General features: G+C 40.1%; 1 protein-coding gene across 4 annotated transcripts in view; it reads right to left on the reverse strand.

Annotated features, from left to right (window-relative positions):
• The window catches only part of NEK6 (NIMA related kinase 6), a 109,134-nt gene that overhangs the window by 11,044 nt on the left and 74,477 nt on the right, over window positions 1–23,613 (reverse strand). For all 4 annotated transcript variants that reach the window (XM_060251139.1, XM_060251140.1, XM_060251141.1 and 1 more), the window contains exons 6-8: window positions 19,757–19,865; window positions 18,572–18,679; window positions 5,081–5,175 (exon numbers count right to left, since the gene is read on the reverse strand). In XM_060251139.1, coding sequence (XP_060107122.1) covers window positions 5,081–5,175; window positions 18,572–18,679; window positions 19,757–19,865 — 312 coding nt within the window. The remainder of the gene's footprint in view (window positions 1–5,080; window positions 5,176–18,571; window positions 18,680–19,756; window positions 19,866–23,613) is intronic.

Below are 23,613 nucleotides of genomic sequence, written 5' to 3' on the forward strand. Positions count from 1 at the left end.
CAACCCAAATGACCGGGGGGGGGGGGGGGAGTTGTATGGGAAACAGAAACACTCGCATTTTCTTCTGTCCTTTCTTTTAAAAAACATAATGCCATCTGCCTTGTGGTAGTCAACTGGGCTCCTGGGAACTGAAAGGTTCTTTCTTCCCTCCAGCCAGGTTTAGACATCATTTCCCCCCACCCTCAACCTATAAGGGGGCAGACCTCAGCAAGCCCTGCTGCTGCTTATCTAGAAACAGCTCAGGTCAAGGTGTATGCCTTGCCACGGTTCTCCCAAGAGAGCTTCTCAGTCCTTACTTGAAGCTCATCTCTCTTTGTATTTTATGTGTGTTTATTCTTATTTATTTATTTTCTTTGATTTGTATCCTGCTCTCCCCAGGAGGTGGGCTCAGGACAGCTTACAGGTCACATAATATTGTGATAAGAATGAAGGTTTAAAATACAGACATTTAAAATTCAATTCCATACTAAAAACCAGAGTAAGAGTTACCAACAACACACAAATAGGAACCTTCTGAGCAGTGTTGTGGGATGTTATTAGTCACTAGACTGAGCAATGGCAGGGGAGGCCAAAAGATGGAGATTTGGGCATCCACTGTCTCAACTAAAAGTCTGTGTGCGCGTGTGTGTGTGTGTTTGTGTACATAAGCACACTTCACTTCTGGTGACCTCTACTGGGACTTGGATGTTCAGAGAGGGGACTATTGTCTGCCTCTCATCCTGGCCCTGGTATTCCTTGGAGGTCTCCCATTCAAGTATTTAGCTGAAGCTCATGATGTGTCATTTGCTTTGCTGCAGTGTCCTCTTGCTGGGAGGGGTGTGGGTTAGGTCCTTGTGTGTGTGTGTGTGTGTGTGTGTGAGGAACACACTGCTCTCAGTCCAACGTCTAACACAAAAGATCCAAGACCAGTTTGTTCAGCAGCAAACTAAAAAAGCTTCTTAGGGAGTTGTTCACACTGCAGCACACAGAGGCTCCCTGGAAAATCTAAGAGGAGAGTGCTTCCTGGGTGGCTGCATCCATGCCCTGAGGGCTGGCGACTGGAAGGGAACTCTGACTTGCTTACATTACCCATCTGTTTCCAGGAGGAGGCTTGCTACCCATTATGGTCCGAAGGCCAGGGTGATGGAACTTGCACAAGACAAGCAGAGGGCTATTAAAGTCATGCTGTGCTGCTCTCCCAAAGGCTACTTAAGCCCTGCAGCAGCAGCTCATTGATTTCATTTATTGACTTCCCCCGGCACTGATATTTCTCTCTCTGTCTCTCTATGCACACAGTGCTTTTGCACACTGCCAACAAATTAATCAGCACATATTGAACAGCTGTATGATTGAGGCCTGAAACCCTGACAAAAGCACAGTGTCTTGTTAAACAAGTATCTCTGCTACACCAGGTGAGATAGATCCAGATAGGTAGCCATGTTGGTCTGAAGCAATAGAATAAAGTACGTCCAGTAGCACCTTTAAGACCAACAACGTTTATTTGAGGTATAAGCTTTAGTATGTTACACACACACATTTTCGGATGCAATGAAATGGGAGAAAAGCATTCTAATTTATAGACAGGATTGAAAAAAATGAATCAGCATATAACATGATGTAGGTATTTTGAGACAAAGGAGGGACAATAAGCCAAGCGCACAGGATCAACAGCTGTATGGATCCAATTAAGGGGAAACAACATTTGATACAATAAAACGTCAAAATAGGAGATAGGTGTGTAAGAGAATCTTTTCTAATTGTGGGAGTGTTAACTTTATGGTGCCCATCTGCCTCCCCTCATGCATGAAGGTGACAATCATTACATGTTGTTCTAAATACTATACCAATATGTTGTTCTTACAGGTGCTGTGTCTGAAAAAAATCTATTCCTACATATTGCACTCTATTACAATCAGTATTCCACTAGGTTATTCAAAAGGGAAAAGAGAGAGAGAGGAATGCTTAAAAATACAATGGATGCATGTTCTTACAGAGGATGTATAGTCCTTTCTGGTGAGAACAAGTTCAGCATATGTAATGAGATAAGAATCCAATATCCGTATTAAGTCCTAGATGGGTGTTTGTTCCAAGTTTTGTAATAACTTGTAATTCAGCAATTTTTATGTATTCCTCTCTCTCTTTCCCTCTTTTCTATACATCTTCTATAAGGACTAGACATCCTATTATTTTTATGCATTCTCATCTCTCTCAAAATGTCTACATCATGTTAATTATGATAATTCATTTTTTTCAGTCCTGTCTATAAATCTGAATGCTTTTCTCCCATTTCATTGTATGTAACACATGAAAGTTTATACCTTGAATAAAACCTTGTTGGTCTTGAAGGTACTATTGGACTCTTACTCTGCACAAGGTGAGAGACCTCCTCTCCACTCCAGCAGCACATCCTAAGAGGCCCCTTTTCATGCACTTTAAAGGTTTGGTAGATACCCTCCTCAAATCTCAGCACAAAAAAAATGAGGTCTTCCTCTGAGTTGGGTAAGCAGCTGTTTGTCCTTTATTTCCAGTAAGTTAGGGGATCGCTGAAAATGGCTGCAACAGAATCCTGCAAATTTCTTAGGTTGATGCTAGACAAACAACAGCAAAAGTATTGGTTGACATCTGCAGGCAGCTCTTTAGGAGACTTTCCACTCAAGCCCCCATGTTTAAAAAAACCCTCATTTTAGCAAAGGGAGTGCTGAAAAGCAAACTGGAGGAAGAGCCCTGGTTCCTTCATCTGCAATTACTCGCAGGCGCACTTATTTTACAATAAATCTTCTTAAACTAGTATATTCAACAGTCTTACAATGCATTAATATTAGAGATCTTTGCTTCGAATAAGCCAGCCTACCTTTTACCTGTTCCCATCTTCAGCTTTTGAACATATGAACATATGAAGCTGCCTTATACTGAATCAGACATTTGGTCCATCAAAGTCAGTATTGTCTTCTCAGACTGGCAGCGGCTCTCCAGGGTCTCAAGCTGAGGTCTTTCACACCTATTTGCCTGGACCCTTTTTTGGAGATGCCAGGGATTGAACCTGGGACCTTCTGCTTCCCAAGCAGATGCTCTACCACTGAGCCACCATCCCTCCCCGTTTTCTACCTTTCCCCTCCCTGACAGCCAGGAAAACTATGGCTCAGTTGTGCAATGCCAACTCCCACACTGGGCCCAGTTGTGTTGTGTGGAACCTGTAAGGACTTGTAGGAGGCAGCTATTTTCCCTTGTATTTCCCTCCTTACACTATTCCTTCTTTCCCTCCTCCAGGCACTGGCCATATTCTTACCTTTTCTGCTTCCTTGTCTCCCTCTACCCACAAACCAACCTACTATTTAAAATCTCCCTATCTTCAGCTATATTTATTAGATGGTTTATTTATACCCTGCCTTTCTCCACAACAGGGCCCCTAGCAGCTTTTTATTCTCACAACAATCCTGTGAGGTAAGTTAGTCTGAGTGCATGTACCAGGCCCAAAGAAAGGCTCCTTCTCAAGATGGCGATCGGCATGCAGCCACATACTATCTCTCTGCTGGAGTTTTAGTGTTTATTTTGTCTTAAGCTTGTTTTAATTGGAGAAGTCGTGGCTTTGTTTTTAATCATTCTTGGCAATGATTAGCACTGCATATTCAAGTTGAACGGTTTGCTACTTGGAATAGCAGCTGTAAACCATGAGTCTTTGTAAGAACTGGGAGAAAAAATGGAGGATGGTGAACTCAGACCAGCCCCAAAGTTACCCAAACAAGCTTCCACAACAGACAGCTGTATGAACTTCCCAGATCCTGTTCTCAAAGTGTAACCCTTACACCACACACTGGCTTTAATTGGGTGGCTGCTGGAAAGACAGACATTCTTCATCTCTACAAAATTGGAAGAACAAAACATGGGACTACTTTATTTTATCAAAACTGGCATACTCATCGCAAACATCTCCTCAAACCTATGAGAAAAAAGGTAGTTGTACCATGGTTTCCTGTCGTCACCTACCTCTCCCAAGAAAACATTCTACTACAAAATCCTGTATACTTAAGTTTGATCTATTTCTAATTCTAACTGTGATTTATCGGTATTGTTTGAGTTTTTGTTCTTCAATAAAGTTTTTTTTACGTTTAAAAAAACTGGGCAGGTGTTGTTGGAACACTATCAAGCAGCTGTGTCCAGGTGAGCCATGCAAGTCAGATGGTAGCAAGTTGCCTGATGGGTCTGTCTGCAATCAACCCTCCCTCAAAGGTCAAAATAGCCCTGGAAAGGGCCCCGCCCCACCCCTCTGCCTTTTATTGACAGAATTCAATGCTTGAATGTTGGCAATACTTTTGCAGTTGCCTAGCAATGGCCCCCAAGGGCATCTGTTTCTTAAAGCTACAGGTGCTGCTTCTTTCATTTTGAAGGGCTTAACATACACACCCCTTTAAGAATTAATATTTTTCTGCAAGCCTGGAGTACTTTTCAGGCTTGTAGAAGTATTTGTCTCATCCGCTCATGGCTTCAATTTCCAGATTTAGATATCAACACGTTTGGCCATGATAGCAGCTACATGATTTACATAGAATTAAAAAAAACAATCTAAGAAATAAACTAAAGGCTGTTGATGAAACAGTGTTTGAAACTATGAACTAAGTAACTCAGATTTTAATGCTAACAACATTGTCAAAGTCTGCCATTTGAAGCACATCAATTCCACAGTTAAGCAACAGTTAATAGGTATCAGAAGCTAAGCAGGGTTGGCCCCAGTTAGTGCTTGGATGGGAGACTACCATGAAAGTCCAGGGTGGCTATGTAGAAGCAGGCAATGGCAAACCACATCTGAACACCTCTTGACATAAGTTGGCTGCAATTTGATGGCACTTTCCACCATCTCATTCAAACAATTTGGATTTATCCTTGCTTTTTTTTTTTTTGCCAAGAACCTCTGATCTAAGTCTGCAAAAATCCTGGGAATTGTTTGGTCACATAAAAACTAGACATTCTTTTCACATATGCACTCTTAAAACCTTCTACTATTAACTCAATACATACAATTAAATCTTTTTTGTCTAATTCATTGTCTTTCATTCATTTCCATCTTTCCATATTGTATGTGAATATTTAAGCAAGATATGCTTACCTCATATAATAAACAGCCCAAAGACCAGATATCTGATTTAAAGTTATAGCCATTTTCATGAATTCTTTCTGGGGACATATAGTAGGGTGTTCCCACTGTAAGACAGAAGCCAAGAAAAAGGAATTACCTTCTAGGACAAGGCAAAAGCTTAACTTTTAAAAGGCCAATGGAGCCTCAAAAGCTCATCAAAGTACTTATTAGAAATAAATGCTTGAAGGACAATTTGCAAACAAGCCAAAGAATCACAGCCTTGGGGGAAGAATATTACCACTATGACCCAGAAACCAAAAATCAGGAAATCAAAGAGAATATGAAGGTATTAACACAATGTATATTCTGAGAAACACGTTCTCCATCAGTCCCATGCCATGGATAACACTGGGAGAGGGCACATTCGATAGCTCATCGTGGAAAGTTGATTGCCCTCACTGCCACTTACATTAGACTTCTGCACCAGACCATTAAAGCAAAGACAATACTCATTAATCCATATCCAAGGTTATTTTTAGTTCCATGTTCAATTTTTCTACTACACTAAGAAACATATTGCGTTATGTAAGTTATTATTCCTAAAATCATGAAACATGGATTAGCCTCTGTTATTTGTACTGTATTTCAAACCCACTTACCATTTAGCCGCAATGTCATCAGAATCAGCTGTAGGGATCTGGTTTTTAAGATATTTTATGGTTACATTGTTTTGTTTACATTGTAAACCACCTTGAGTTCCGCTTGGTAGAAAGGTGGCTAACAATGTTTTAAATGAATAAATAGGACTTGCATAGCAGTGAATAGACTGGAGTAGTATTAAGCATATGAAATCTTTGACCCAGGACTACCCTGTTTCTGTTGGTGCTTTAACAAGCTAAGCAGAGTGACACATGGCAATACAACAGACTAAGAGAAAAGGTGGACTAAACATGTTTTAAATCTGGGTCTAGCTGTATTATCAACATACCATATTTTTCTCTCTGTGTCTCACTGAATTCCTGTCTAACTTAATGTGTCTGATTAGAACTTGGCACTGGTTTAAAAAATATAAATCCATCCTTACAGATTATTATTATTGCTACTGCTAATGTAACAATGCTTCTTGGTAGCATGCTGAGTACATTATGGTAATTCTCTCATTCACCTCTGAAAGGTGGTAGGAAATGGCCCATGGTCACCCAGAAGTGCCCTGACCTGGATGGCCCAAGCTAGCCTGATTTTGTCAGATCCTGGAAGCTAAGAAGAGTCAGACCTGGTTGGTACTTAGATGGGAGACTACCAAGAACTACCAGGGTTACTACTAGGGGTGTGCAAATAAATACCAGAAGATGCCTTATTGGTATTTTCAGGTATTTATTCAGATGAATCAGATCAGAGAATCTGATTTAGCTGCTGAAGCAGCTGCGCCCAAATAAAAGCGGATACCATTTGACTTTTATTCAGGCTCAGCCAGAAGGCATTTAAAGAGATTGCAGTCTCTTTAAATACTTTCTGAACTCCATTATACCCTATGGGGATGGTCATCATAAGGTATAATGGAGCTGAATAAATTCAGGTTTCCCAAATATTTATCTGAATCTCAATACAATACTAATATTGGGATTTGAGGAATATTCAGGATTATCAATATTTTTTCAGGTCCAAAAGACCCAAATTGGGGGGGGGGGGAGATTTTTTTTTTTTTGCACACCCCTAGTTCTTACATAGAGGCATGCAATGGCAAACCATCTCTGTTCATCCCTGTCTTGAAAAGTTCTTGAGGGATTGCCATATATTGGCTGCAACTTGACAGCACTTTCCACCCCCCACACATATCCAGAAGCACTCAAGCAGGCATCCTAGCCAACATCTCCCAATGTAAGACTACATTATGATCTAATCTCACTTTCCTGTCCACACCTTCCTCTTCTTAGGCATTCCTAGACAGTTACAATAACCAAGAAAACCTAAAGATTGTTACAGCTCTTTCCTGTATTGCAAGTTAACAGGTGATCTTTGTGAAACTCCAGCTGAGAATGGCTACTTTCATGATTCTAGGTCTCCTAGAAGCATATGACCACTGCTGAAAATAGGATGCTTAAGTGGTTCTTTAGTCTGGTCCAAAAAGGCTCTCCTTATGGCCAGACTAGACATAAGCATCTTCGTATGAAACATGGGGCTGCCACTGCAATTTTTAAGCCTAAAATTGGCAATTTAAAAATATTGTGAGGGCCCAATCCTCATTGTGCTTGCAGTACTGTGGGAAGAGGTAGTCATTTCCCCCTCCTGTAGCTGTGTCCAACACTTGGAAAAGGGGAGGAGTCTCACCCCACTGTACTACAATCTCAATCATGACCAGGTCCTTATAACATTTTTAGGCTTCAAAAAGGAGGTGGTGTCTCCATGTCGGAAATGAGGTTACCATCATGTCTACTATGACCCTTAGAAACAGTGCTTAATTTTGAACAAAGATAACAGAAATGCCTGTAGTTTCAAAGCAATGAACTTTCATCTCCCTTAGTGAAAGAAAGTAGCACTGCACATGCTCAGGGGCACTGAGCCCTGTTTAAAGCTGTGCATAACAGCAAAAATCACACAACCCCACTATCAAAATTTTTATTTGGTAAATCAAAGCACAAGTTCCAGAGGAAGGAAGTGCTCAAAACCCAGACTTCCTGATCACTATGCAGTCCATTAATTAAAAAATCAGCAAGTGTTTCACAGATTACAGCAAAGCTTTTGACTGTGTGGGTCATGAAAACTATGGTTGGTTTTTAAAACAAATGCATGTGCCACAACATCTGATTGTTTTAATGTGCAAACGATGCTATGGATAAGAGGGTACTGTTTGGACAGAATATGGAGAAGCAGAATGGTTTCCAATTGGCAAAGAATGTATTTTATCTACCTATCTCTTCAGTCTATATGTGGAACATACACGAAAAACTGCATTAGTTTAAAATGAAGGTGAAATGAAAATTGGTGGAACATCAAAAGGGGACAGACTGGGGAGGGCAGCCGTGAAATATTCTTAAATGTAAGGATGTCTTCCTGGTGACCAAGATGAAGATACCATTACTGTGTATGGGTGTGAATGTTGGACAATGAAAAAAACTGACAAGAAGAATGTGGATTCTTTTGAAATGTGATGTTGGAGGACAGTTTTACAGATACTACCGACATTAAAAAGGCAAATAAGGGGGTTCTAGATCAAACTCTTCCTAGAAGCTAAAATGAACAAACTGAGGTTACTCTAAGCTGTGGAGTCTTGTGAGCAGAAATTCTACTTTGTGAGCTACTGGCATTAAAGTTGAGAGCTGCATAAATTAGTGTGCTCAGGGGCCATCCTTCCTGAGCAGGCTGACCTAAGACAAATCTTTTGCCAGAGGCTAAAAAACTGTGAGCTAGCTCACATGAACTCAACTTAGAGGGAACACCAGTTACTGCACTTTGGCCACACTGTGAAAGGACAACAGTCACTGAAAATGACAATAATGCTAGGAAAAGTTAAAGGCAGCAGGAAAAAAGGAAAACCCAACATTAAATGGATTGACTCAATCAAGGAAGCCATGGCGCTCAGTTTGTAAGACCTATGCAAGGCTGTTAAAAACTGGAAGTTTTGGAGGTCATTAATTCATAGGGTGGCCTTATGTCAGAAGCCATCTGAAGGCAATTAACCCACACATGCAGCCCATTCATGGAAGATGATTGGGGGCAGGAGGTGAAAAGTTACAACTTTTTATTAAATATAACATTGGAATAATGCCTGGAAAAGGGCTCTGAATAAAACAGATTGACAGAGTTTATTACAGGAATGAGTGTGTCATGTTTCTTATTTGATTTCTGTGCATTAAATTGTGCTATGACATTAAACGGGTCTTTGTAACATCCTTTGCCTCACCCAACCCCACCTAAGTCTATCTTGCACATTTACTATAGCTATAGTCATTGTGGTGTTGTCAGCAAATAGATGAACAGACAGAAATCTGGGCTTTAAAAAAAAGAGAGACAGAGAAAGAAAGAAAAAGAAAAGGATGCATTAATTTTTAAATAATGGCCGGGATAAAAGACTGACAAGCCCAATTGTCTTTGGTTTGTCCAGCATTAAGTGGGAATCTCTTGTAATGAGCATCTTCTAGGAAAGTGCACAAGACTTCCAATTTAATCAGCCAGGCCTCAGCAGCGCATTACATCAGCCAATTTGACAAGAGGAGGCTAATCGCAGACTATTAACCAGAAAGTTTCCTAGGCATTTGCCCAGCAGAGAAGACACAATACTGGGGGTAGAAGAACAGCCTATGAAGCAAAATGGGCTGAAGCTGGAGAGTTGGGAGTTCTGGGATGCTTTCACTCACAGAACACCAGGCTAACTGCCTGTTTGTTCCAGGCACACACTGTGGCTTAAAGTGCTCTGCATGCTGGTGCTGCTCAGTTTGTTTTCTGGGGCAAGCACCACTGTACCAGAAACTTTGTCATCATTCTTCCCGAGCTGGAAGAAGAGCAAAACACAGCTCATAATTTTTACAGATCACTTTGGCTTGAATCTGGATTCAAAATATTCCCCTACTATGGACTTACTAGAAGCATGTACTGCCTCAGTTTCCCATATGCAAAATTGGAACAGCAGCCACCAACTCAACACATGCAAAAAGACTGTGCTATGTCCTTTTAAAGTTGCACTATTGAGGAAAATATTACAACTAACATGCAATTTGGCTTTTAAATGTCCACCCACACTTTTGGTTATATAAGAAATACAATTTTCTGTTATAGAAGTCTAAATTGTCAACAAGAAAGTACCTCCAACCATAGAGGTTGAAGAGACTGAACTTGGAGTAAAGGTCTAACTATGCAACACTGTTCCAAAGAATACCGGTTCTTTAAAATTAGTTTTGATTCTTGTTTCTTTGTTTTGAACAAACTCATCCAAAATATGAAAGTGCTTTTTCTGCACCTGTATACCTTCCAATCACTGAAACTACACTATTAGGTCTATGTAGATTCAAAGTCCCTGAGTTCAGTTATCCCACTGGAACTAGTATTTTCTACCACCCTGTCCCAAAATAACAATGCAGAAAAGTGTCCTGAAGTTTTAAAATCCACTATTAATTAAATGTCTTCTTGAAGCTATCCACACTGGAAAGCCATCTGCTCCTGTGATATAAAAAGTAAGGCAAGGTGATAAGAGAAACAGCCCCTCTATTATCTTTTAAATTCACCTTTAATATGGAGACGAAAAGCATTCTGAACCCATCACTTTGTTTCTCTTTCACTAGGAAATCATATATAAAATTCTGAACATGGACATAAATGTGGGACATTAAATCCACAGATTATGGCCATGTACAGAGAAAAAAGCAACTTATACAAACTTGGGAAACCTCCAGGTTTGCTAAAAAATAAACAGGTTGCTTACCAGTAACTGATGATCTTCGAGTGGTCATCTGTGCAGTCACACACATGAACCATTGCTCAGACTTGCTACAACCACTTCCCTCAACATTAAAGAACCTAGGCTGCAGCTTTAAAATCTCCGAGACGGATTCGTGGCAGAGTGCAGAACCCAAGTGTGGGACTGCACAGAGACCACAAAGAAGATCTATAAATTGAGGGGGATTTTTAAGCACCTAAAACTTAACTAACATTAAAGCAACCACACATTACAGAGATGCTGCCCTCATCAAGATAAATTTTGCAAGTATATGGAACCATTGCAGTTTTTAGGAACTGTTCATTGCATACAAAAAAAGAAAACACTCCTCTCAGAATATTCCAAATTGTTGTAAATTACATGAAAAGTCACAACCTCTTAGGCACATATATAAACTGTATAATACAGTCATAATATAAAAATCTCTGAAGCACTAAAAAAAGCTTTTATAAAATGGAAATATTTGATCTGTTAATATGTAACCATTCTCCAGCAAACTTTACTTGAATTAGCAATATTTTAATTCTACAGACACTAACAAATAACCCCAGAATTAAAAAAAAATCAAACTGGGGTTCAGTACATATTTGTACTCTAACTTCAAGATGCTGCCTGTCTTGCTGCAGAGATCTTTATTGTGAGCTCTTACTAGATAGTGAAGTGGTCATGGAAATGGAACAACGAAGAGGATGCTTATGTTTTCCAGTTTTCTTGCTCGCCAGAAATGGAAGCAACACAAGAACAGCTTTATTGGATCAGGCTAAGGGTCCACGAAGTCCAGCAACCTGTTTCCCACTATTACCAGTAAAAAGCCTCTGGAAAGCTCACAAGCAGAGCACAAAGGTCACCTCCTGTTTATGGTCAATCGTCTCTGAACATGAATAATCAATTTTAACTATCACGGTTAACAGTCACTGATAGATCTCTCTTCCTCCATCTATTTGTCTTAACATCTTTTACAGCTTTCTAAACTAGTGAGCATACATCTTAACGGCTTATGGAAACAAACTCCATAGATGACATGCATTTTATGAAGTCTTTCTACTTAAATGTACTGCCATCAGTTTTAGTGGTGAGTTCGAATTGTAGAAGCCAACTGCATAAATCTTTAGGCATCCCTGTCAACTGACCTACCTCTTCCTAAACTAAAAAAAAGCTGCCCTCCAAGAGGAGGAAGAAAAATGGATCTTAATGCTCAAAAGATGTAACATAATGGCAGTTTTTTATTCAAGGCCTGATATATGATTTAATCCCAAAGGAGGTCTTTCAGAAAGAATTGCAGTCTATGGAAAAACATGCACTTTATGCAGTTGTGAGTTGTGCCTCTGATCTGACAACTCATTTGTATAATGCAAAAGTGTCTCAAGCAAACACAGATGTGCTCACCTGTATGAATCTGAAGTAGAATAATTCAACAATCCTCATATGAAACTGGTCAGACCTTGAACATAAGCTGTGAGAAGACTGAATAGTGTTGGAAGAAACACAAGGCATTGTACAGATAAGAGTGACTGAACCTTAGCTGGAAAGGACTCTGCAGTTAGCAAGTGTGCTGCATGGTCTCCATGGTCCCTGCATTTATTCCCTGAAAGAACAGTTGAAAATAAAATATCCCTTGGCAAAAAGCACATGGGTGTACATAATGCTTTCCGCTAAGCTACAGCTGAATCAATAATGCTCTTCTGAAGAAAGCATCATGCCTTCTGGAAGCAACAGGCTGGTGGTCAAAGAAGTAGCAGCAACAGAATGCTGCACATATATTTGAATAAAGCCAATGTCACCATTATACCTGTAGGGCTGATAGCTCAGACATGCTTCTCTTCCATGTATGAATAAGGTTTTGGGGGGTTACTGGCATTAAGGACTCCAAGTGTGGAACGATGTGCACCTGAGTTTATTCTGCCAGCCTGCTGTCAGGTATTTGTTTAAGTGGACCTCACCCTGTCTTGCTTTATGAATGCAGACTTGCGGTAAAGAAACAGCAGCCTCAAAATCCATCCATGTAATTTGTCGTGCAGAGCCTGCTGCTGCTCCAAGCGAGACATTCGCTTGTATCTTGCAAGAAGTGTATGGGCAAATCTTTCATTTTTCTTTCATTACCCCGGCATGTACTGTCACTTAATTTTTATGTATGCAATCCTTCCTGACAAATATGATCTGCTGCTGGGTAATTCGTTTGACGTTCATTCTGTTCCTTGCTCTAATTATGGCTTCCATTTCTGACACAGAGGCGTCTACGCTGCCACAGCCAGGAGTACACCTGTCAGACAAGTTGTGGTACTGCCTAATGCCCTTTTATGCCAGTCTGATGTTAGCAAATACAAAGAAAAAAATTAGGTGAATCTATTTGCATAAGCCCTGTGCTCATTTCATGGGTCAGCAGCCTTAGATATTAGAGTTCAAGATGGTTGCCAGGGCAACACTGAAAAAGAAAAAAATCCAATATCACAGACGGAACCATTGTGCATATACATTTGCCACCGCCTCTTATCAAAATGTAAATTTCCACATTAAACTATACCTGCAAGACTGTGCCACAAGGAAACAAATAACACGGCAAAGTACTTTAAACCAGGTAGGATTTCAGGGTTTTATTTTGACTGTTAAATAAAACAGTCTTCAGAATGAAAAATGCCGACCGGTGTGTCAGATGTAAAAGTGAACTAAGTTGGGCTCCTCTGACATCTTTTGACTTTGTTTCCTGGATGCCATTTCCCTGAAGTACAGCAACAGTAGCCCCCAAGGAGGGCTTCAGAGAATGCACTCCTCTCAGTTGGAATGTCTGACACTCTCTGCCTTGGCTTCTGGGTATTACTAGATTCCATATTTAATTTATGCTTAATAACTACAACAAATAGGATAAAATCATAGCACTGGACATGAACCCATTTTTGCCCTCAGCTGATGTAATTTTAAATGGCTATGAAAAGGGAGACTTCTGTGGTATGGCACACCTTGCCCCCCATATACCTGAATAGTAGTAATCTGCCATTTTCTGTACAATGTACAAGAACACACAAAGTATCTTCACCATAGCAACCAGGGGGAAAGGAAGGAGGAGGAGAAGAAGAATAAGAATAGTTGGATTTCACTTGGAGTCTCAGAATGGCTTACAATCTCCTTCCCATCCTCTCCCCACAACAGACACCCTGTGAAGTAGGTGGGGCTGAAAGAGCTCTGAGAGAACTGCTGTTCAGAGAACAGCTTTGAGAGAACTGTGATTGACCCAAGGTCACCCAGTTGGTTGCATGTGGAGGAGGTGGGAATCATACCTGGTTCTCCAGATTAGAGTTCGCTACTCTTAACCACTACACCAAACTAGCTTTCAGTTTTGAATTAATGCTATAACTTCAAGCAACAACTCCTAAAAAAAAATAAGATTGACTCAAAGTGAATATGAGAAGCGGCACAAGGAGGATTGGTCAGATGGGCATCTCATAAACTGGATGGTTAAAAACAGGACATCAGGTACAACTGCAAAGACTTCTAACGTGGCCAGATGAGATAATACTTGAAATATGTTAATATAATCAAAGAGTTTTGGAATGGGTAATGAAAGCAATATGCTGTAAATTTAAAAATAAATAAATAAAATCACTGGGTTGTATCTGATGAGTCTATTCCACTAGCCTGCCTCGGCGGGGAGGGCGGGATATAAATAAAAGGTATTATTATTATTATTATTAAACAAGGCATCTTTCTCCACTGCAGAAAGGTTCTTTTCAGAGGAAGACACATTACAGTGGAAGGGAATTACCAGATCCAATCCACTGAAACTTACACCCTTTCCTATGAGCACAAAGACCAATCCGAGAGGCAAGTCTTACACAGTGTTCCCAAGAGCAGCCAACACTTGGACTTGGCAAATCTGTACTGAGGAAGAAGCTGCAAATGAAGGAATGTCACTATGGCATATATCTTTGTGTCCTTGCTCTCTGAACCTGATAGGAAAACAGTATTAAAAGGGCACTTTCTATTAGAGATGGAAGACTCAAAATAATGAAAATCTCACAAATGAACTGCTCCTGTGAAGCCAGAGGTGGCCAAACTTGCTTAACATAAGAGCCACAGAGAATAAACATCAGATGTTTGAGAGCCACAAGACATGAACATCAGACGTTTGAGAGCCACGAGGAAGGAAGGAAGGAAGGAAGGAAGGAAGGAAGGAAGGAAGGAAGGAAGGAAGGAAGGAAGGAAGGAAGGAAGGAAGGAAGGAAGGAAGGAAGGAAGGAAGGAAGGAAGGAAGGAAGGAAGGAGAGGTGGAAAGAAAGCAACTTTAACTTTAAATTCATTGGCTTCGAGAAGTGATTTAAAGAGAAAAATGCCTTTTCCAAGCCAGCCAATGGGGCAGTGGGGGCTTGGAGAGCCACACAATATGTGTGAAACAGCCTCCATTTGGCCACCCCTGCTATATGCTGTGAACCACCTGGCTATATGCTATATGCATAATTTGTTTGAAAAAGCCAGATCTCTGGATCTACATGCCCTCTCTTCCATTAATAATTCATGCAGTCTACTATAATTTAAATATAAAGCTAGCAAGCACAGAAGACTTCAGAATCCCTGAACAATTTTGCCCTTAAACTGTGGAGAGTGTTAAGAACGACTTTCAGAAAAGAAGGGATATCAAAGGTCACAGAAGGATGCTTATATACAAATCCAGTAGCTTCTTAGAAAGATGCTTACAGTCTATACAAGATCTTTGCTACATCAACTAGAACTTTGCTAGGCAAGCAGTAACATGTTTACTGAAACACATTCCTGGGACTTTTAGAAACACATAGAGAGGGTGTTCATGCACCCAGGGGTGGCCAACAGTAGCTCTCCAGATTTTTTTTGCCTACAACTCCCATCAGCCCAGCCATTGGCCATGCTGGTTGGGACTGATAGGAGTTGTAGGCAAAAAAACATCTGGAGAGCTACCATTGGCCACCCCTGCCATAGAATACTTGTGGCATTTCAAAACCTTTGATGATGAATTCATTCAGCTCATTATGGCTTAGGTTTTTATTCTACAAAACTGAATCAGGATTCACTCAATTGCATAATAAAATTGTATTTAAACATAGTAAATACAATTTTAGTATGCAACTGAGTGAATCCTGATTGGCTAGTACAAATTGGCTAGTATTTATTGAGAGGAAAATAAAATCTATGGGCACTGATTTAGATTCACTTCTTATGCTGTCCTTAAAAGAAGCTTTTTTGAAACTTAAGCTCAGAATTCTAGATATTGAAATGCAAACGTTATATAGCCAGGCCAACAAGTCCTGCTCCCCGCTGAATTTCGAACTTCCTCTCTCAGTAGGGAAATTAGCGTCGTATTTCTCCTCTCTGCAAGCTCCACAGCAACGGCGTGCGTTCTCGTTAACGAGATGTAATGCATTACCATCTGCTATCCTATTTGGTAGATTTAACAGGATTGAGTACTCTAATAGACACTGTCTTTGTAATTCCAAGTGTATTGAAACTTTTCCCCATGTACTACTGAACTGTCCTCTTTATGATGATATTCGTTGTATATACTTGAAAAATATCTTAGCAGATATGTTGGGCTGTGCTGATTCAGGCAAAGTCCACAAACTTTTAAATGACACTTGTGCTGAGGTAACTTTAAGGGTGGCTAGATTTCTCCAACAGGCCATGGAAATACGACAGAGAATGGTTCTGGAATGACCACATTTTATTTGTTTTAATTATTTTACTTATTTTATGTATTTTAGCTCCCTATGTACTTTATAATCTAGGATTTTATATTATTTTTATTGCTATTTTACTGCTAAATCTGTTTTATGCCAATAAATGCTAAATATAGTACGGATCTGGAAAAACTAGTTTGCTAAAAGAGGCGAATTAGGGAGGAACAGGCAGATTTTCGAAGGATTCTTTTGGAACCTTCTCAAGGGGCACTGTGTCCTTTGATACCCATAATGCAAATCAGTGACCACCATAAAATGGAAGTCATTCTGTATTGCTGTAAACAATATGTGCTTTCATCCAGTTCCTCCTCAAAACTGGGCTGGGGTGGCAAAGTCTAAACACATTACTCTTTGCAGTCTTGTATGACAACCGGCCAGAAGGTGGGAGATCTTCCCTTGGGTCTGATAAATTCTAATGTAACACTCCCTTTCTGCATTCTCTGAGAGTACCTCATTAGTATCATAATCACCTTTGTTTTCAGGAGTTTTTAGGATCACAAATTAAAGCAATAGCTCACGTACAAAGAACTTCTGGCTCAGCTTGTGTATTATTTTTAGTGCAGGGTCTGTTAAGTGTTTGTATGTACTCTAGCCACTGAACAAAATTGCCTTTTCTAGTTTTGCAATAATTCCATTTCTCAGCCAAAACTTTCACTAAATAAGCATTTCAGAAAGAACAGAATACTGCTTATGCAGTAAACCAATCTCTCAGATTCCTTGACCCACAACAGCTCTCTCTTCTCTCCCCTCCGCCACAGTTGAAGACCTGTCTCACATAGTCCTGACTCTGAGCATCTCCTGTGGATGACTGCACAAACACAAAATGGGCCAGATCCAACCAGCTTTTCCTGTGATGAAAAACGGATGGGGTTTCTTTCATTGACTATACGAAAAGATTACACTGGGGATCATGGGATCTATATAGACAAAAGCCGTATGGGATAAGGGGCTGTGGAAAGAAAGAAACCTAGGTGATACTGAGTGAAAAAGCTGACTGGATCAAACCTAATATAGTTCTGAGAGATCCACACCAAGATAACATGTTAAATACTGATTTTTAAGCCATTTGTTAAAGGCAAAGACGCTCCACTTCTTGGGCTTGGTTCATAAAGTCTGTTTTTTTCCAGTTTCTGCTCATGGCAGTAGAAGATCTTAAGGAAGCAGGAAGCACAGAAGAGCTACTAATATGCCTCCACTGAAAACTGGAAATAACAGCATTAGAGACCACCAAGTTTTCATGATCCTGAAGATCAGTAAATATAAGTCACAAGTCCAATTTTCAAGTCTTTAGACTGGGATATGGAATGCCACCAAAGAAAGCAACAGGGCAACACCACCACCACAAGCATTAATACTCTGCATACAGCAATGGAGTACTAGCTGGAAGGAACTCTCCACACAGAGAATTGTATGCAAGTTAACTGTGAGCCAGATAATAATAATAATAATAATAATAATAATAATAATAATAATAATAATAATAATAATAATAATAATACCTTTTATTTATATCCCGCTCTCCCCGCCGAGGCAGGCTCAGGGCGGCTCACAACATATAAATACAATGTACAATAAAACCATAATTCACAATAATTACAATTATATAAAACCATCATTAAATCATTAGATTTAGAAGTCAGAAGACCTGGACAGATTATAGCATGAAAGTGGCAATGACTCTGGAATTCTTTGGGACAAAGAATACAAAGTTCTATGCCCATAAGCCTTCTACCATCTTTTCCTCCTTGTGCTTTTACCATAACAGTGATTTATGGATACACCAAAATCAGTTCTCAGGAGTTTCTTCTTCAGATGTATTCAGAGATACACAATGCCCAGTTGCTGGATAAGTCTAATAAAGGGTAAATCGCAGGGAATCATCAGACCTTCTCTAAGCAGAATGCTATTAGAAGACAGAAAAGGGTCAGCAAACCATAGGCTGCAGTCATCTGACCAGGTAGCAGAGCTTCTGAATGGCCTCAAGGACAAAATGTATTCCACAGTATACACTTTTCCTAAAAGTCAAGACACAACAAGCTTTTCACAGTTCTGTGTTTTGAGGGGCACAAAAATTGTTTTTTAAAAAAGAGTTATCATGGTCAGCTGCAATGGACAGAACTCAGACTGGCCTTTGAAGAATGGTTTTAGAACTCATGCTAACATACAAAAAATCTCCTTTTCAAGTTTCGTAGAAATTTGCTCACCAACATATACAGAATGTTTCAGATCTTTAGAAATTGCTGCTTGGGGCAGCCAAGGAGAACAGTTGTGGCAAAAGTACCTTGTGAAGCTTTGGGTGTTGATCATAACAAAGATAACTGAACCATTAATAGATTTTTAAAAGCATCTTCTTAAATTGAAGTGCCAACTGAGTTGGGTTATTAACATTACCTAAGGAATGTGCTGCAGTGGTTTTGGAGCTAAAAAAGCGGCCCAGTCCAAGATCTCCCAGCTTCACTACTCCAGTAGCTGTTATAAACACATTGGCTGGTTTTATGTCTGGAAAGCAGGAGAGAAAGAAGAAGGTTAAATTCCCCAAGACAGCTAGCCAGTTTCCATAGTTTGCAACCTCATTCCTACATTTCCCAAGGCATTCGCCTATTCTTTTTTAAAAGTAAGAACATTTTTCAGTATATTTTGTGTACCAGACACAAATCTGAGTTTAGACTGAAAGTCCACAGCATAGAATGTTATGCTTTGAAAGACTAGTGTTCTTTTTCAAAACCCATTAACATTTTCAGAAAGCAACAATAATGACATTCTCACATAGACACACAAACACAAAAATCTCTTTATATTTGCTTGAGAAAAATCTGAACAAGAGCATTCCTCGCTTTAATTTTAGAAATGTGGTATGCGGGTACGGATGTCACAGCCAGGTGGTTTGCAGAAAGTGTTTCTTGAGCACCAGTTTCACATCTGTAAAACAGGAAAAGAAATAGCAACCTACCTCATAGGTTTCCTGTGCTGTTTACAATGGGATGAAAGGAAAGCTTTTTGAGATCTATTGATGAAAAAGCACTACATAGGAACCTTGAAAGAACAGAATACTATGTGGATTCAGCAAAATGTCTGCTACATCTAAAAAATGACAAATTTTAAAACGGCAGCAGGACAAGCATCTGTTCCTTTGTGGCACATTTGTATTCCCTAAAGTGTCTTTCTTTCAAAACACTGGCTATGCATTTAAAAATGAAAAAATATTGTTTTTTGAGAGGAGTCTGTTTGCATTAGTCTGGAGGATCCCACTACTGAAAGGGAACCATTGCTCAGACTTGCTACATCCACTACCCTCAACATTAATGCTTCTGCCGAAGTTCTAATGGAGGCTTTGACAATTTTACCAAATACTGGTGATGGTGACTGGAGGGAGCTCATCTTCATAATCCTCCTGATCAGCTTAGGCTGAATGCTTTAACAATCAGGCATCAGGCACAAGAAGAAATCCATCTTGCAAGCTCCACTGTCTCTCTAAACACACTGGCTGAACATCAGCATAATTGTTTTTGAATGCAGGCACTTACTAATTGGAACATTATACTATTATTCAGCGAAAAGAGACTGAATTAATGTTACCTCTGTGCATCACCCTGCGGGAATGCATGTGTTCAACTGCACTGCACAACTGCACAAAGTATTTCCAAACCGTTCTTTCTGGGATTAGCCGCTTCTGCTTTTTAAAATACTGTGGAGAGAAAATAAAAACAAGATGAACAAAGCAGCTACATGTCCCTGTCTCTCTGCTCTGGCAAGGCAACCATGACAGCCAGCTGCCACCTTGCCAGTGTCCTCAAGACCATCAGCAGAGAGGCTTAGCCTCCTCTTAACAGATAACTCCTTGCCTGGGTGTATAAACTTCACTGCAATTCACTAATTAACAGCATTATGAAAAAGATGCTTAAATAGGTTTGACATTTTTGAATGGACACCAATTATAATTAGCATTAATCTAGTTAATTACCATGCAGAACATATTTAATGCCTGAAAACAACAAATGTCGGGCATACTTTGCCTTAAGAAACAAAAGGATTTCTCTTTAAAAAACACTGAAGATGTTCATCATCTATCTTCAACATAACAAAAGAATCCTCTTTTTTGAGAGTCAGCAAGCCCTAGAATATTGAGTCTATGGTGTACTCCTCCAGATAAGGTGTGGCAGAGCTTTCTCAGCAACCTGCACATGGGTATAAAACCCAGGAATGCTGAAACATCCAAATAAAGAAGCATTGAATATTTATACAGTATCTCTCAAAACATACCGAGTAACACTGAAGCCTGTATGCACATGTGCGCAACAGAGATTCTGCACACAGAATTAAGTAAATTAGCATCCATATTGTGCTTCATTTGCATACTATTCTGCTTTCACTATTTTCTTCCAAGGATTTGGAACTCTGGCAATAAATAGGGTTGCAAAAGAAACAAAAGGAGGCTGGATGGGAAGTAAGTTCTTGGAACAACAGAGCAATAAGACACCGAATCTGCTTTCATTGCAAACCACTGAATTACAAAGACTGACCATTGACTACGCGCTAGAGACTCAAGGTATCGGTTTTGGGACAATAAATACATACTGTACATATATAGATACATCCTAGGAATCAATCATCAACATTTCCTCATATTTTAGCATGTCCCCTCCATATTATCTTTCTTAGCTGGATTATAACCAGAAATCTGTCTGTAAGATTCCAGATGCTAGGCTTCCTTGCTGTTAGTGAATTTATGGAGCTAACCATCCTCCTGTCTTAGGGACCGAGCCTACCTAAACCACTTCCAGAAAATGCTGATGGCAAAGGTCCCCAGTGTGGTGCCTATGAGTGCCATGGTGCCCACCAACACTTTTCCTGGTACCCATTAAGCGCTTTTAGAAAGCGTGCACAGCCAGTAGCATTTCTGTCCAGCAGGGCTTCTAACTAGCTGAGCAGATTTTTAAAAATTGTTTGGCAGCTGCTGCCACCATAGCACAAGGATCTTCATTGTGTGACTGAAGGTAAACTGTATGTATGAAAGAAATTATTTTTTTAAACAATAAGTTAATTTTAGAAGCCATTATGTTAGTCAGAGCTTCTTCCTGAAATGCTGACGAGTTTGTATCAAATTTTTGCGTAACCCCACTTCATGACATATTGAGGCTGATGCCAGCAGGGCAGTCATTTTGAGGTTGGCTCCACCTCCAGAGGAATCCATTTTGAGGTTGTGTCCATTACCTTGTGTCAGAATTCCAAAATTGTCAACAGGCTCAAAATAGTTTGGGACCCCTGGCTGAAGGTGTGAACAGATGTACAATTTTTTTTTAGAGGAGCTGGATGTGGAAGCATTTGCACTCAGTTTTGGTCAGGAATACAAACCTCTCTTTCAAACTCATTTAAAAGAAAACCCTGAGTTCTGCTCTGTGGCTAAGGGGACTGTACATAAGTGCCCTGAGCTACAGAAAGGCATGTCACATGTTCTGCTGTACTTATTATTTTCAAGTTGATGTTAAATGGAGCTGTTCTGCCAGGCTTTCAGTTAAGGCAATGGGCGTCCAAATTTCCATCTTGGCCTCCACTGCTGTCAGCTCAGTCTAGTGAGCTCAACATCTCATGACACTGTTCAGGAGGCTTCTTTTGTGAGTTACCTCAGTGGTAGTGTGTGTTACCTTAGTGGTAACTTCTATGAATTTGAATTGTCTGAATTTTAAACTCTGTAAGCTACCCTGAGCCTACTTTGCGGGGAGGGTGAAGTATAAATTAAAGAAAATAAATAAGGCTTCTTGTGAGAGTGAGCGTGATGTAGTGGTTAAAAATGTCAGACTAGGATCTAGGAAACCCAGGTTTGGGGTAGTGAAAAGAGGCAGCATTCAGAAAATTCCCACCATACATTCAAATAGAAGTTCAATCCCTCCAGGCACTTCCAGTGCAAAACTGTCCTGGAGCTAACCTGCCTTGCCCGGAGCCAAGGAAATCTTATTCATTTTAGTCATAATGGATTTTGCCAGCATTTCAAAGCAAAGCCTAGTATGAGATACTGCAGAGCAGCAGAGGGCGAAAAGTATTATTTATTCCCTAACACCAACTTCCTTCTCATTGAAACATGTAGGGGAGGGTATGCTAGGCCACAATTAGCAATCTTCTTAAATGTCATGTCCAATAAGATTTCCCTGACATTTAACAGAAAGCCAAAATTCTCCAGCGGGTTGTACTGCAAAGCAACCCTCAGTTACATCAGCTTTATAATGCCTCATAAATAATGCAGATGACAGGGGCAGAGCAAAGATGATCCCTGGGTTTGGGGTGTATTGGTTTTAAAACCTTCTGAGCATTACTACTGCTATTTCTACCAACTCCCTGGACACATAGGATAGAGATGAGGAGGAAGTGGTAGGAGTTTCCTGACAATTAAAGTTTCAAAACTTGGGTTCTACTTTAAAGCTGGAAAAATATTTTTTCCTCCAAAGGTATAATGTACAGAAAGCACCACAAAAGATGAATGTGAGAGGTGCAGTAATAAGCACATAGCAGAGATGCAGGAAGTAGTGCCACGTGTGTTTACAGACAAGCCCCTCTTCTTCAAACACAGTGTTATTCAGCACATGATGGAAACACAGGAAATACATAAACCAGGAAACAGACTTGGATGGTGCTCTGCTGATAATCATATTGTCATTTCTTTATTATACCAAAGTGCTTTTATGTTTAGTATTGTGTATTTTTATTTATTTCAAATACTTATATGCCTGCCTTTCTTCTGAACAACTTAGGAGTCAAGGCAGGTAACAATATGAAAACAGACTGGTAAAATAAACATCCAAATAACATATATAAAACATTAATAACCAATACAGAAATACATTATGGTCCCATCAGAAGAGTATTCCCCTTTGTCCAGCCTCAGGCTGCTCCAAAAGCTGTCTCGAGATACTCTGATTTGCATCTGTGCCATAAAGCCAGGATCCCAGGAGTCCCCTGGCCTCTTCTGGGTGGCATGGGGCAGCCACTGAAAAAGGCCTAGGAACAGAATGCAACTACATTTGCCTTAGACAGAAGGAAGTCACTGCTAGTAGATCTTTCTGGGACTTGTGAAGCTGCTGCATGGGTACATACAGGGATAGGCAGTTCTTCAAGTATGTAGACCATGGGTCATGAAGTGTGCAGCAGAACTGTCATTCTGTGACCTGCAGGCCCTCTCCCACCATGCCCTCCAAGACATCTGGGCCCCAGCGGTTGCTCAAGGTCTCCACCTGGCACATGCCACCCACCTGGTTTTCCCCAACACCTGGAGGGGTTTCTCTCTCCTTCTCTCCATTCAACTTCTGCCTGTCAGGCATTCCCTGCCACAGATAACTCTTTATCCAATGGGAAACAATAGACAGCAAGGCTCCCAAGCTCTTAACAAAGTTATTTCAGCAAAAGCTGCACACCATTAATCATAAGAACAGCAATCCCATTTA

This window comes from Heteronotia binoei, chromosome 12 (assembly GCF_032191835.1).
Source record: "Heteronotia binoei isolate CCM8104 ecotype False Entrance Well chromosome 12, APGP_CSIRO_Hbin_v1, whole genome shotgun sequence".
NCBI lineage: Eukaryota > Metazoa > Chordata > Lepidosauria > Squamata > Gekkonidae > Heteronotia > Heteronotia binoei.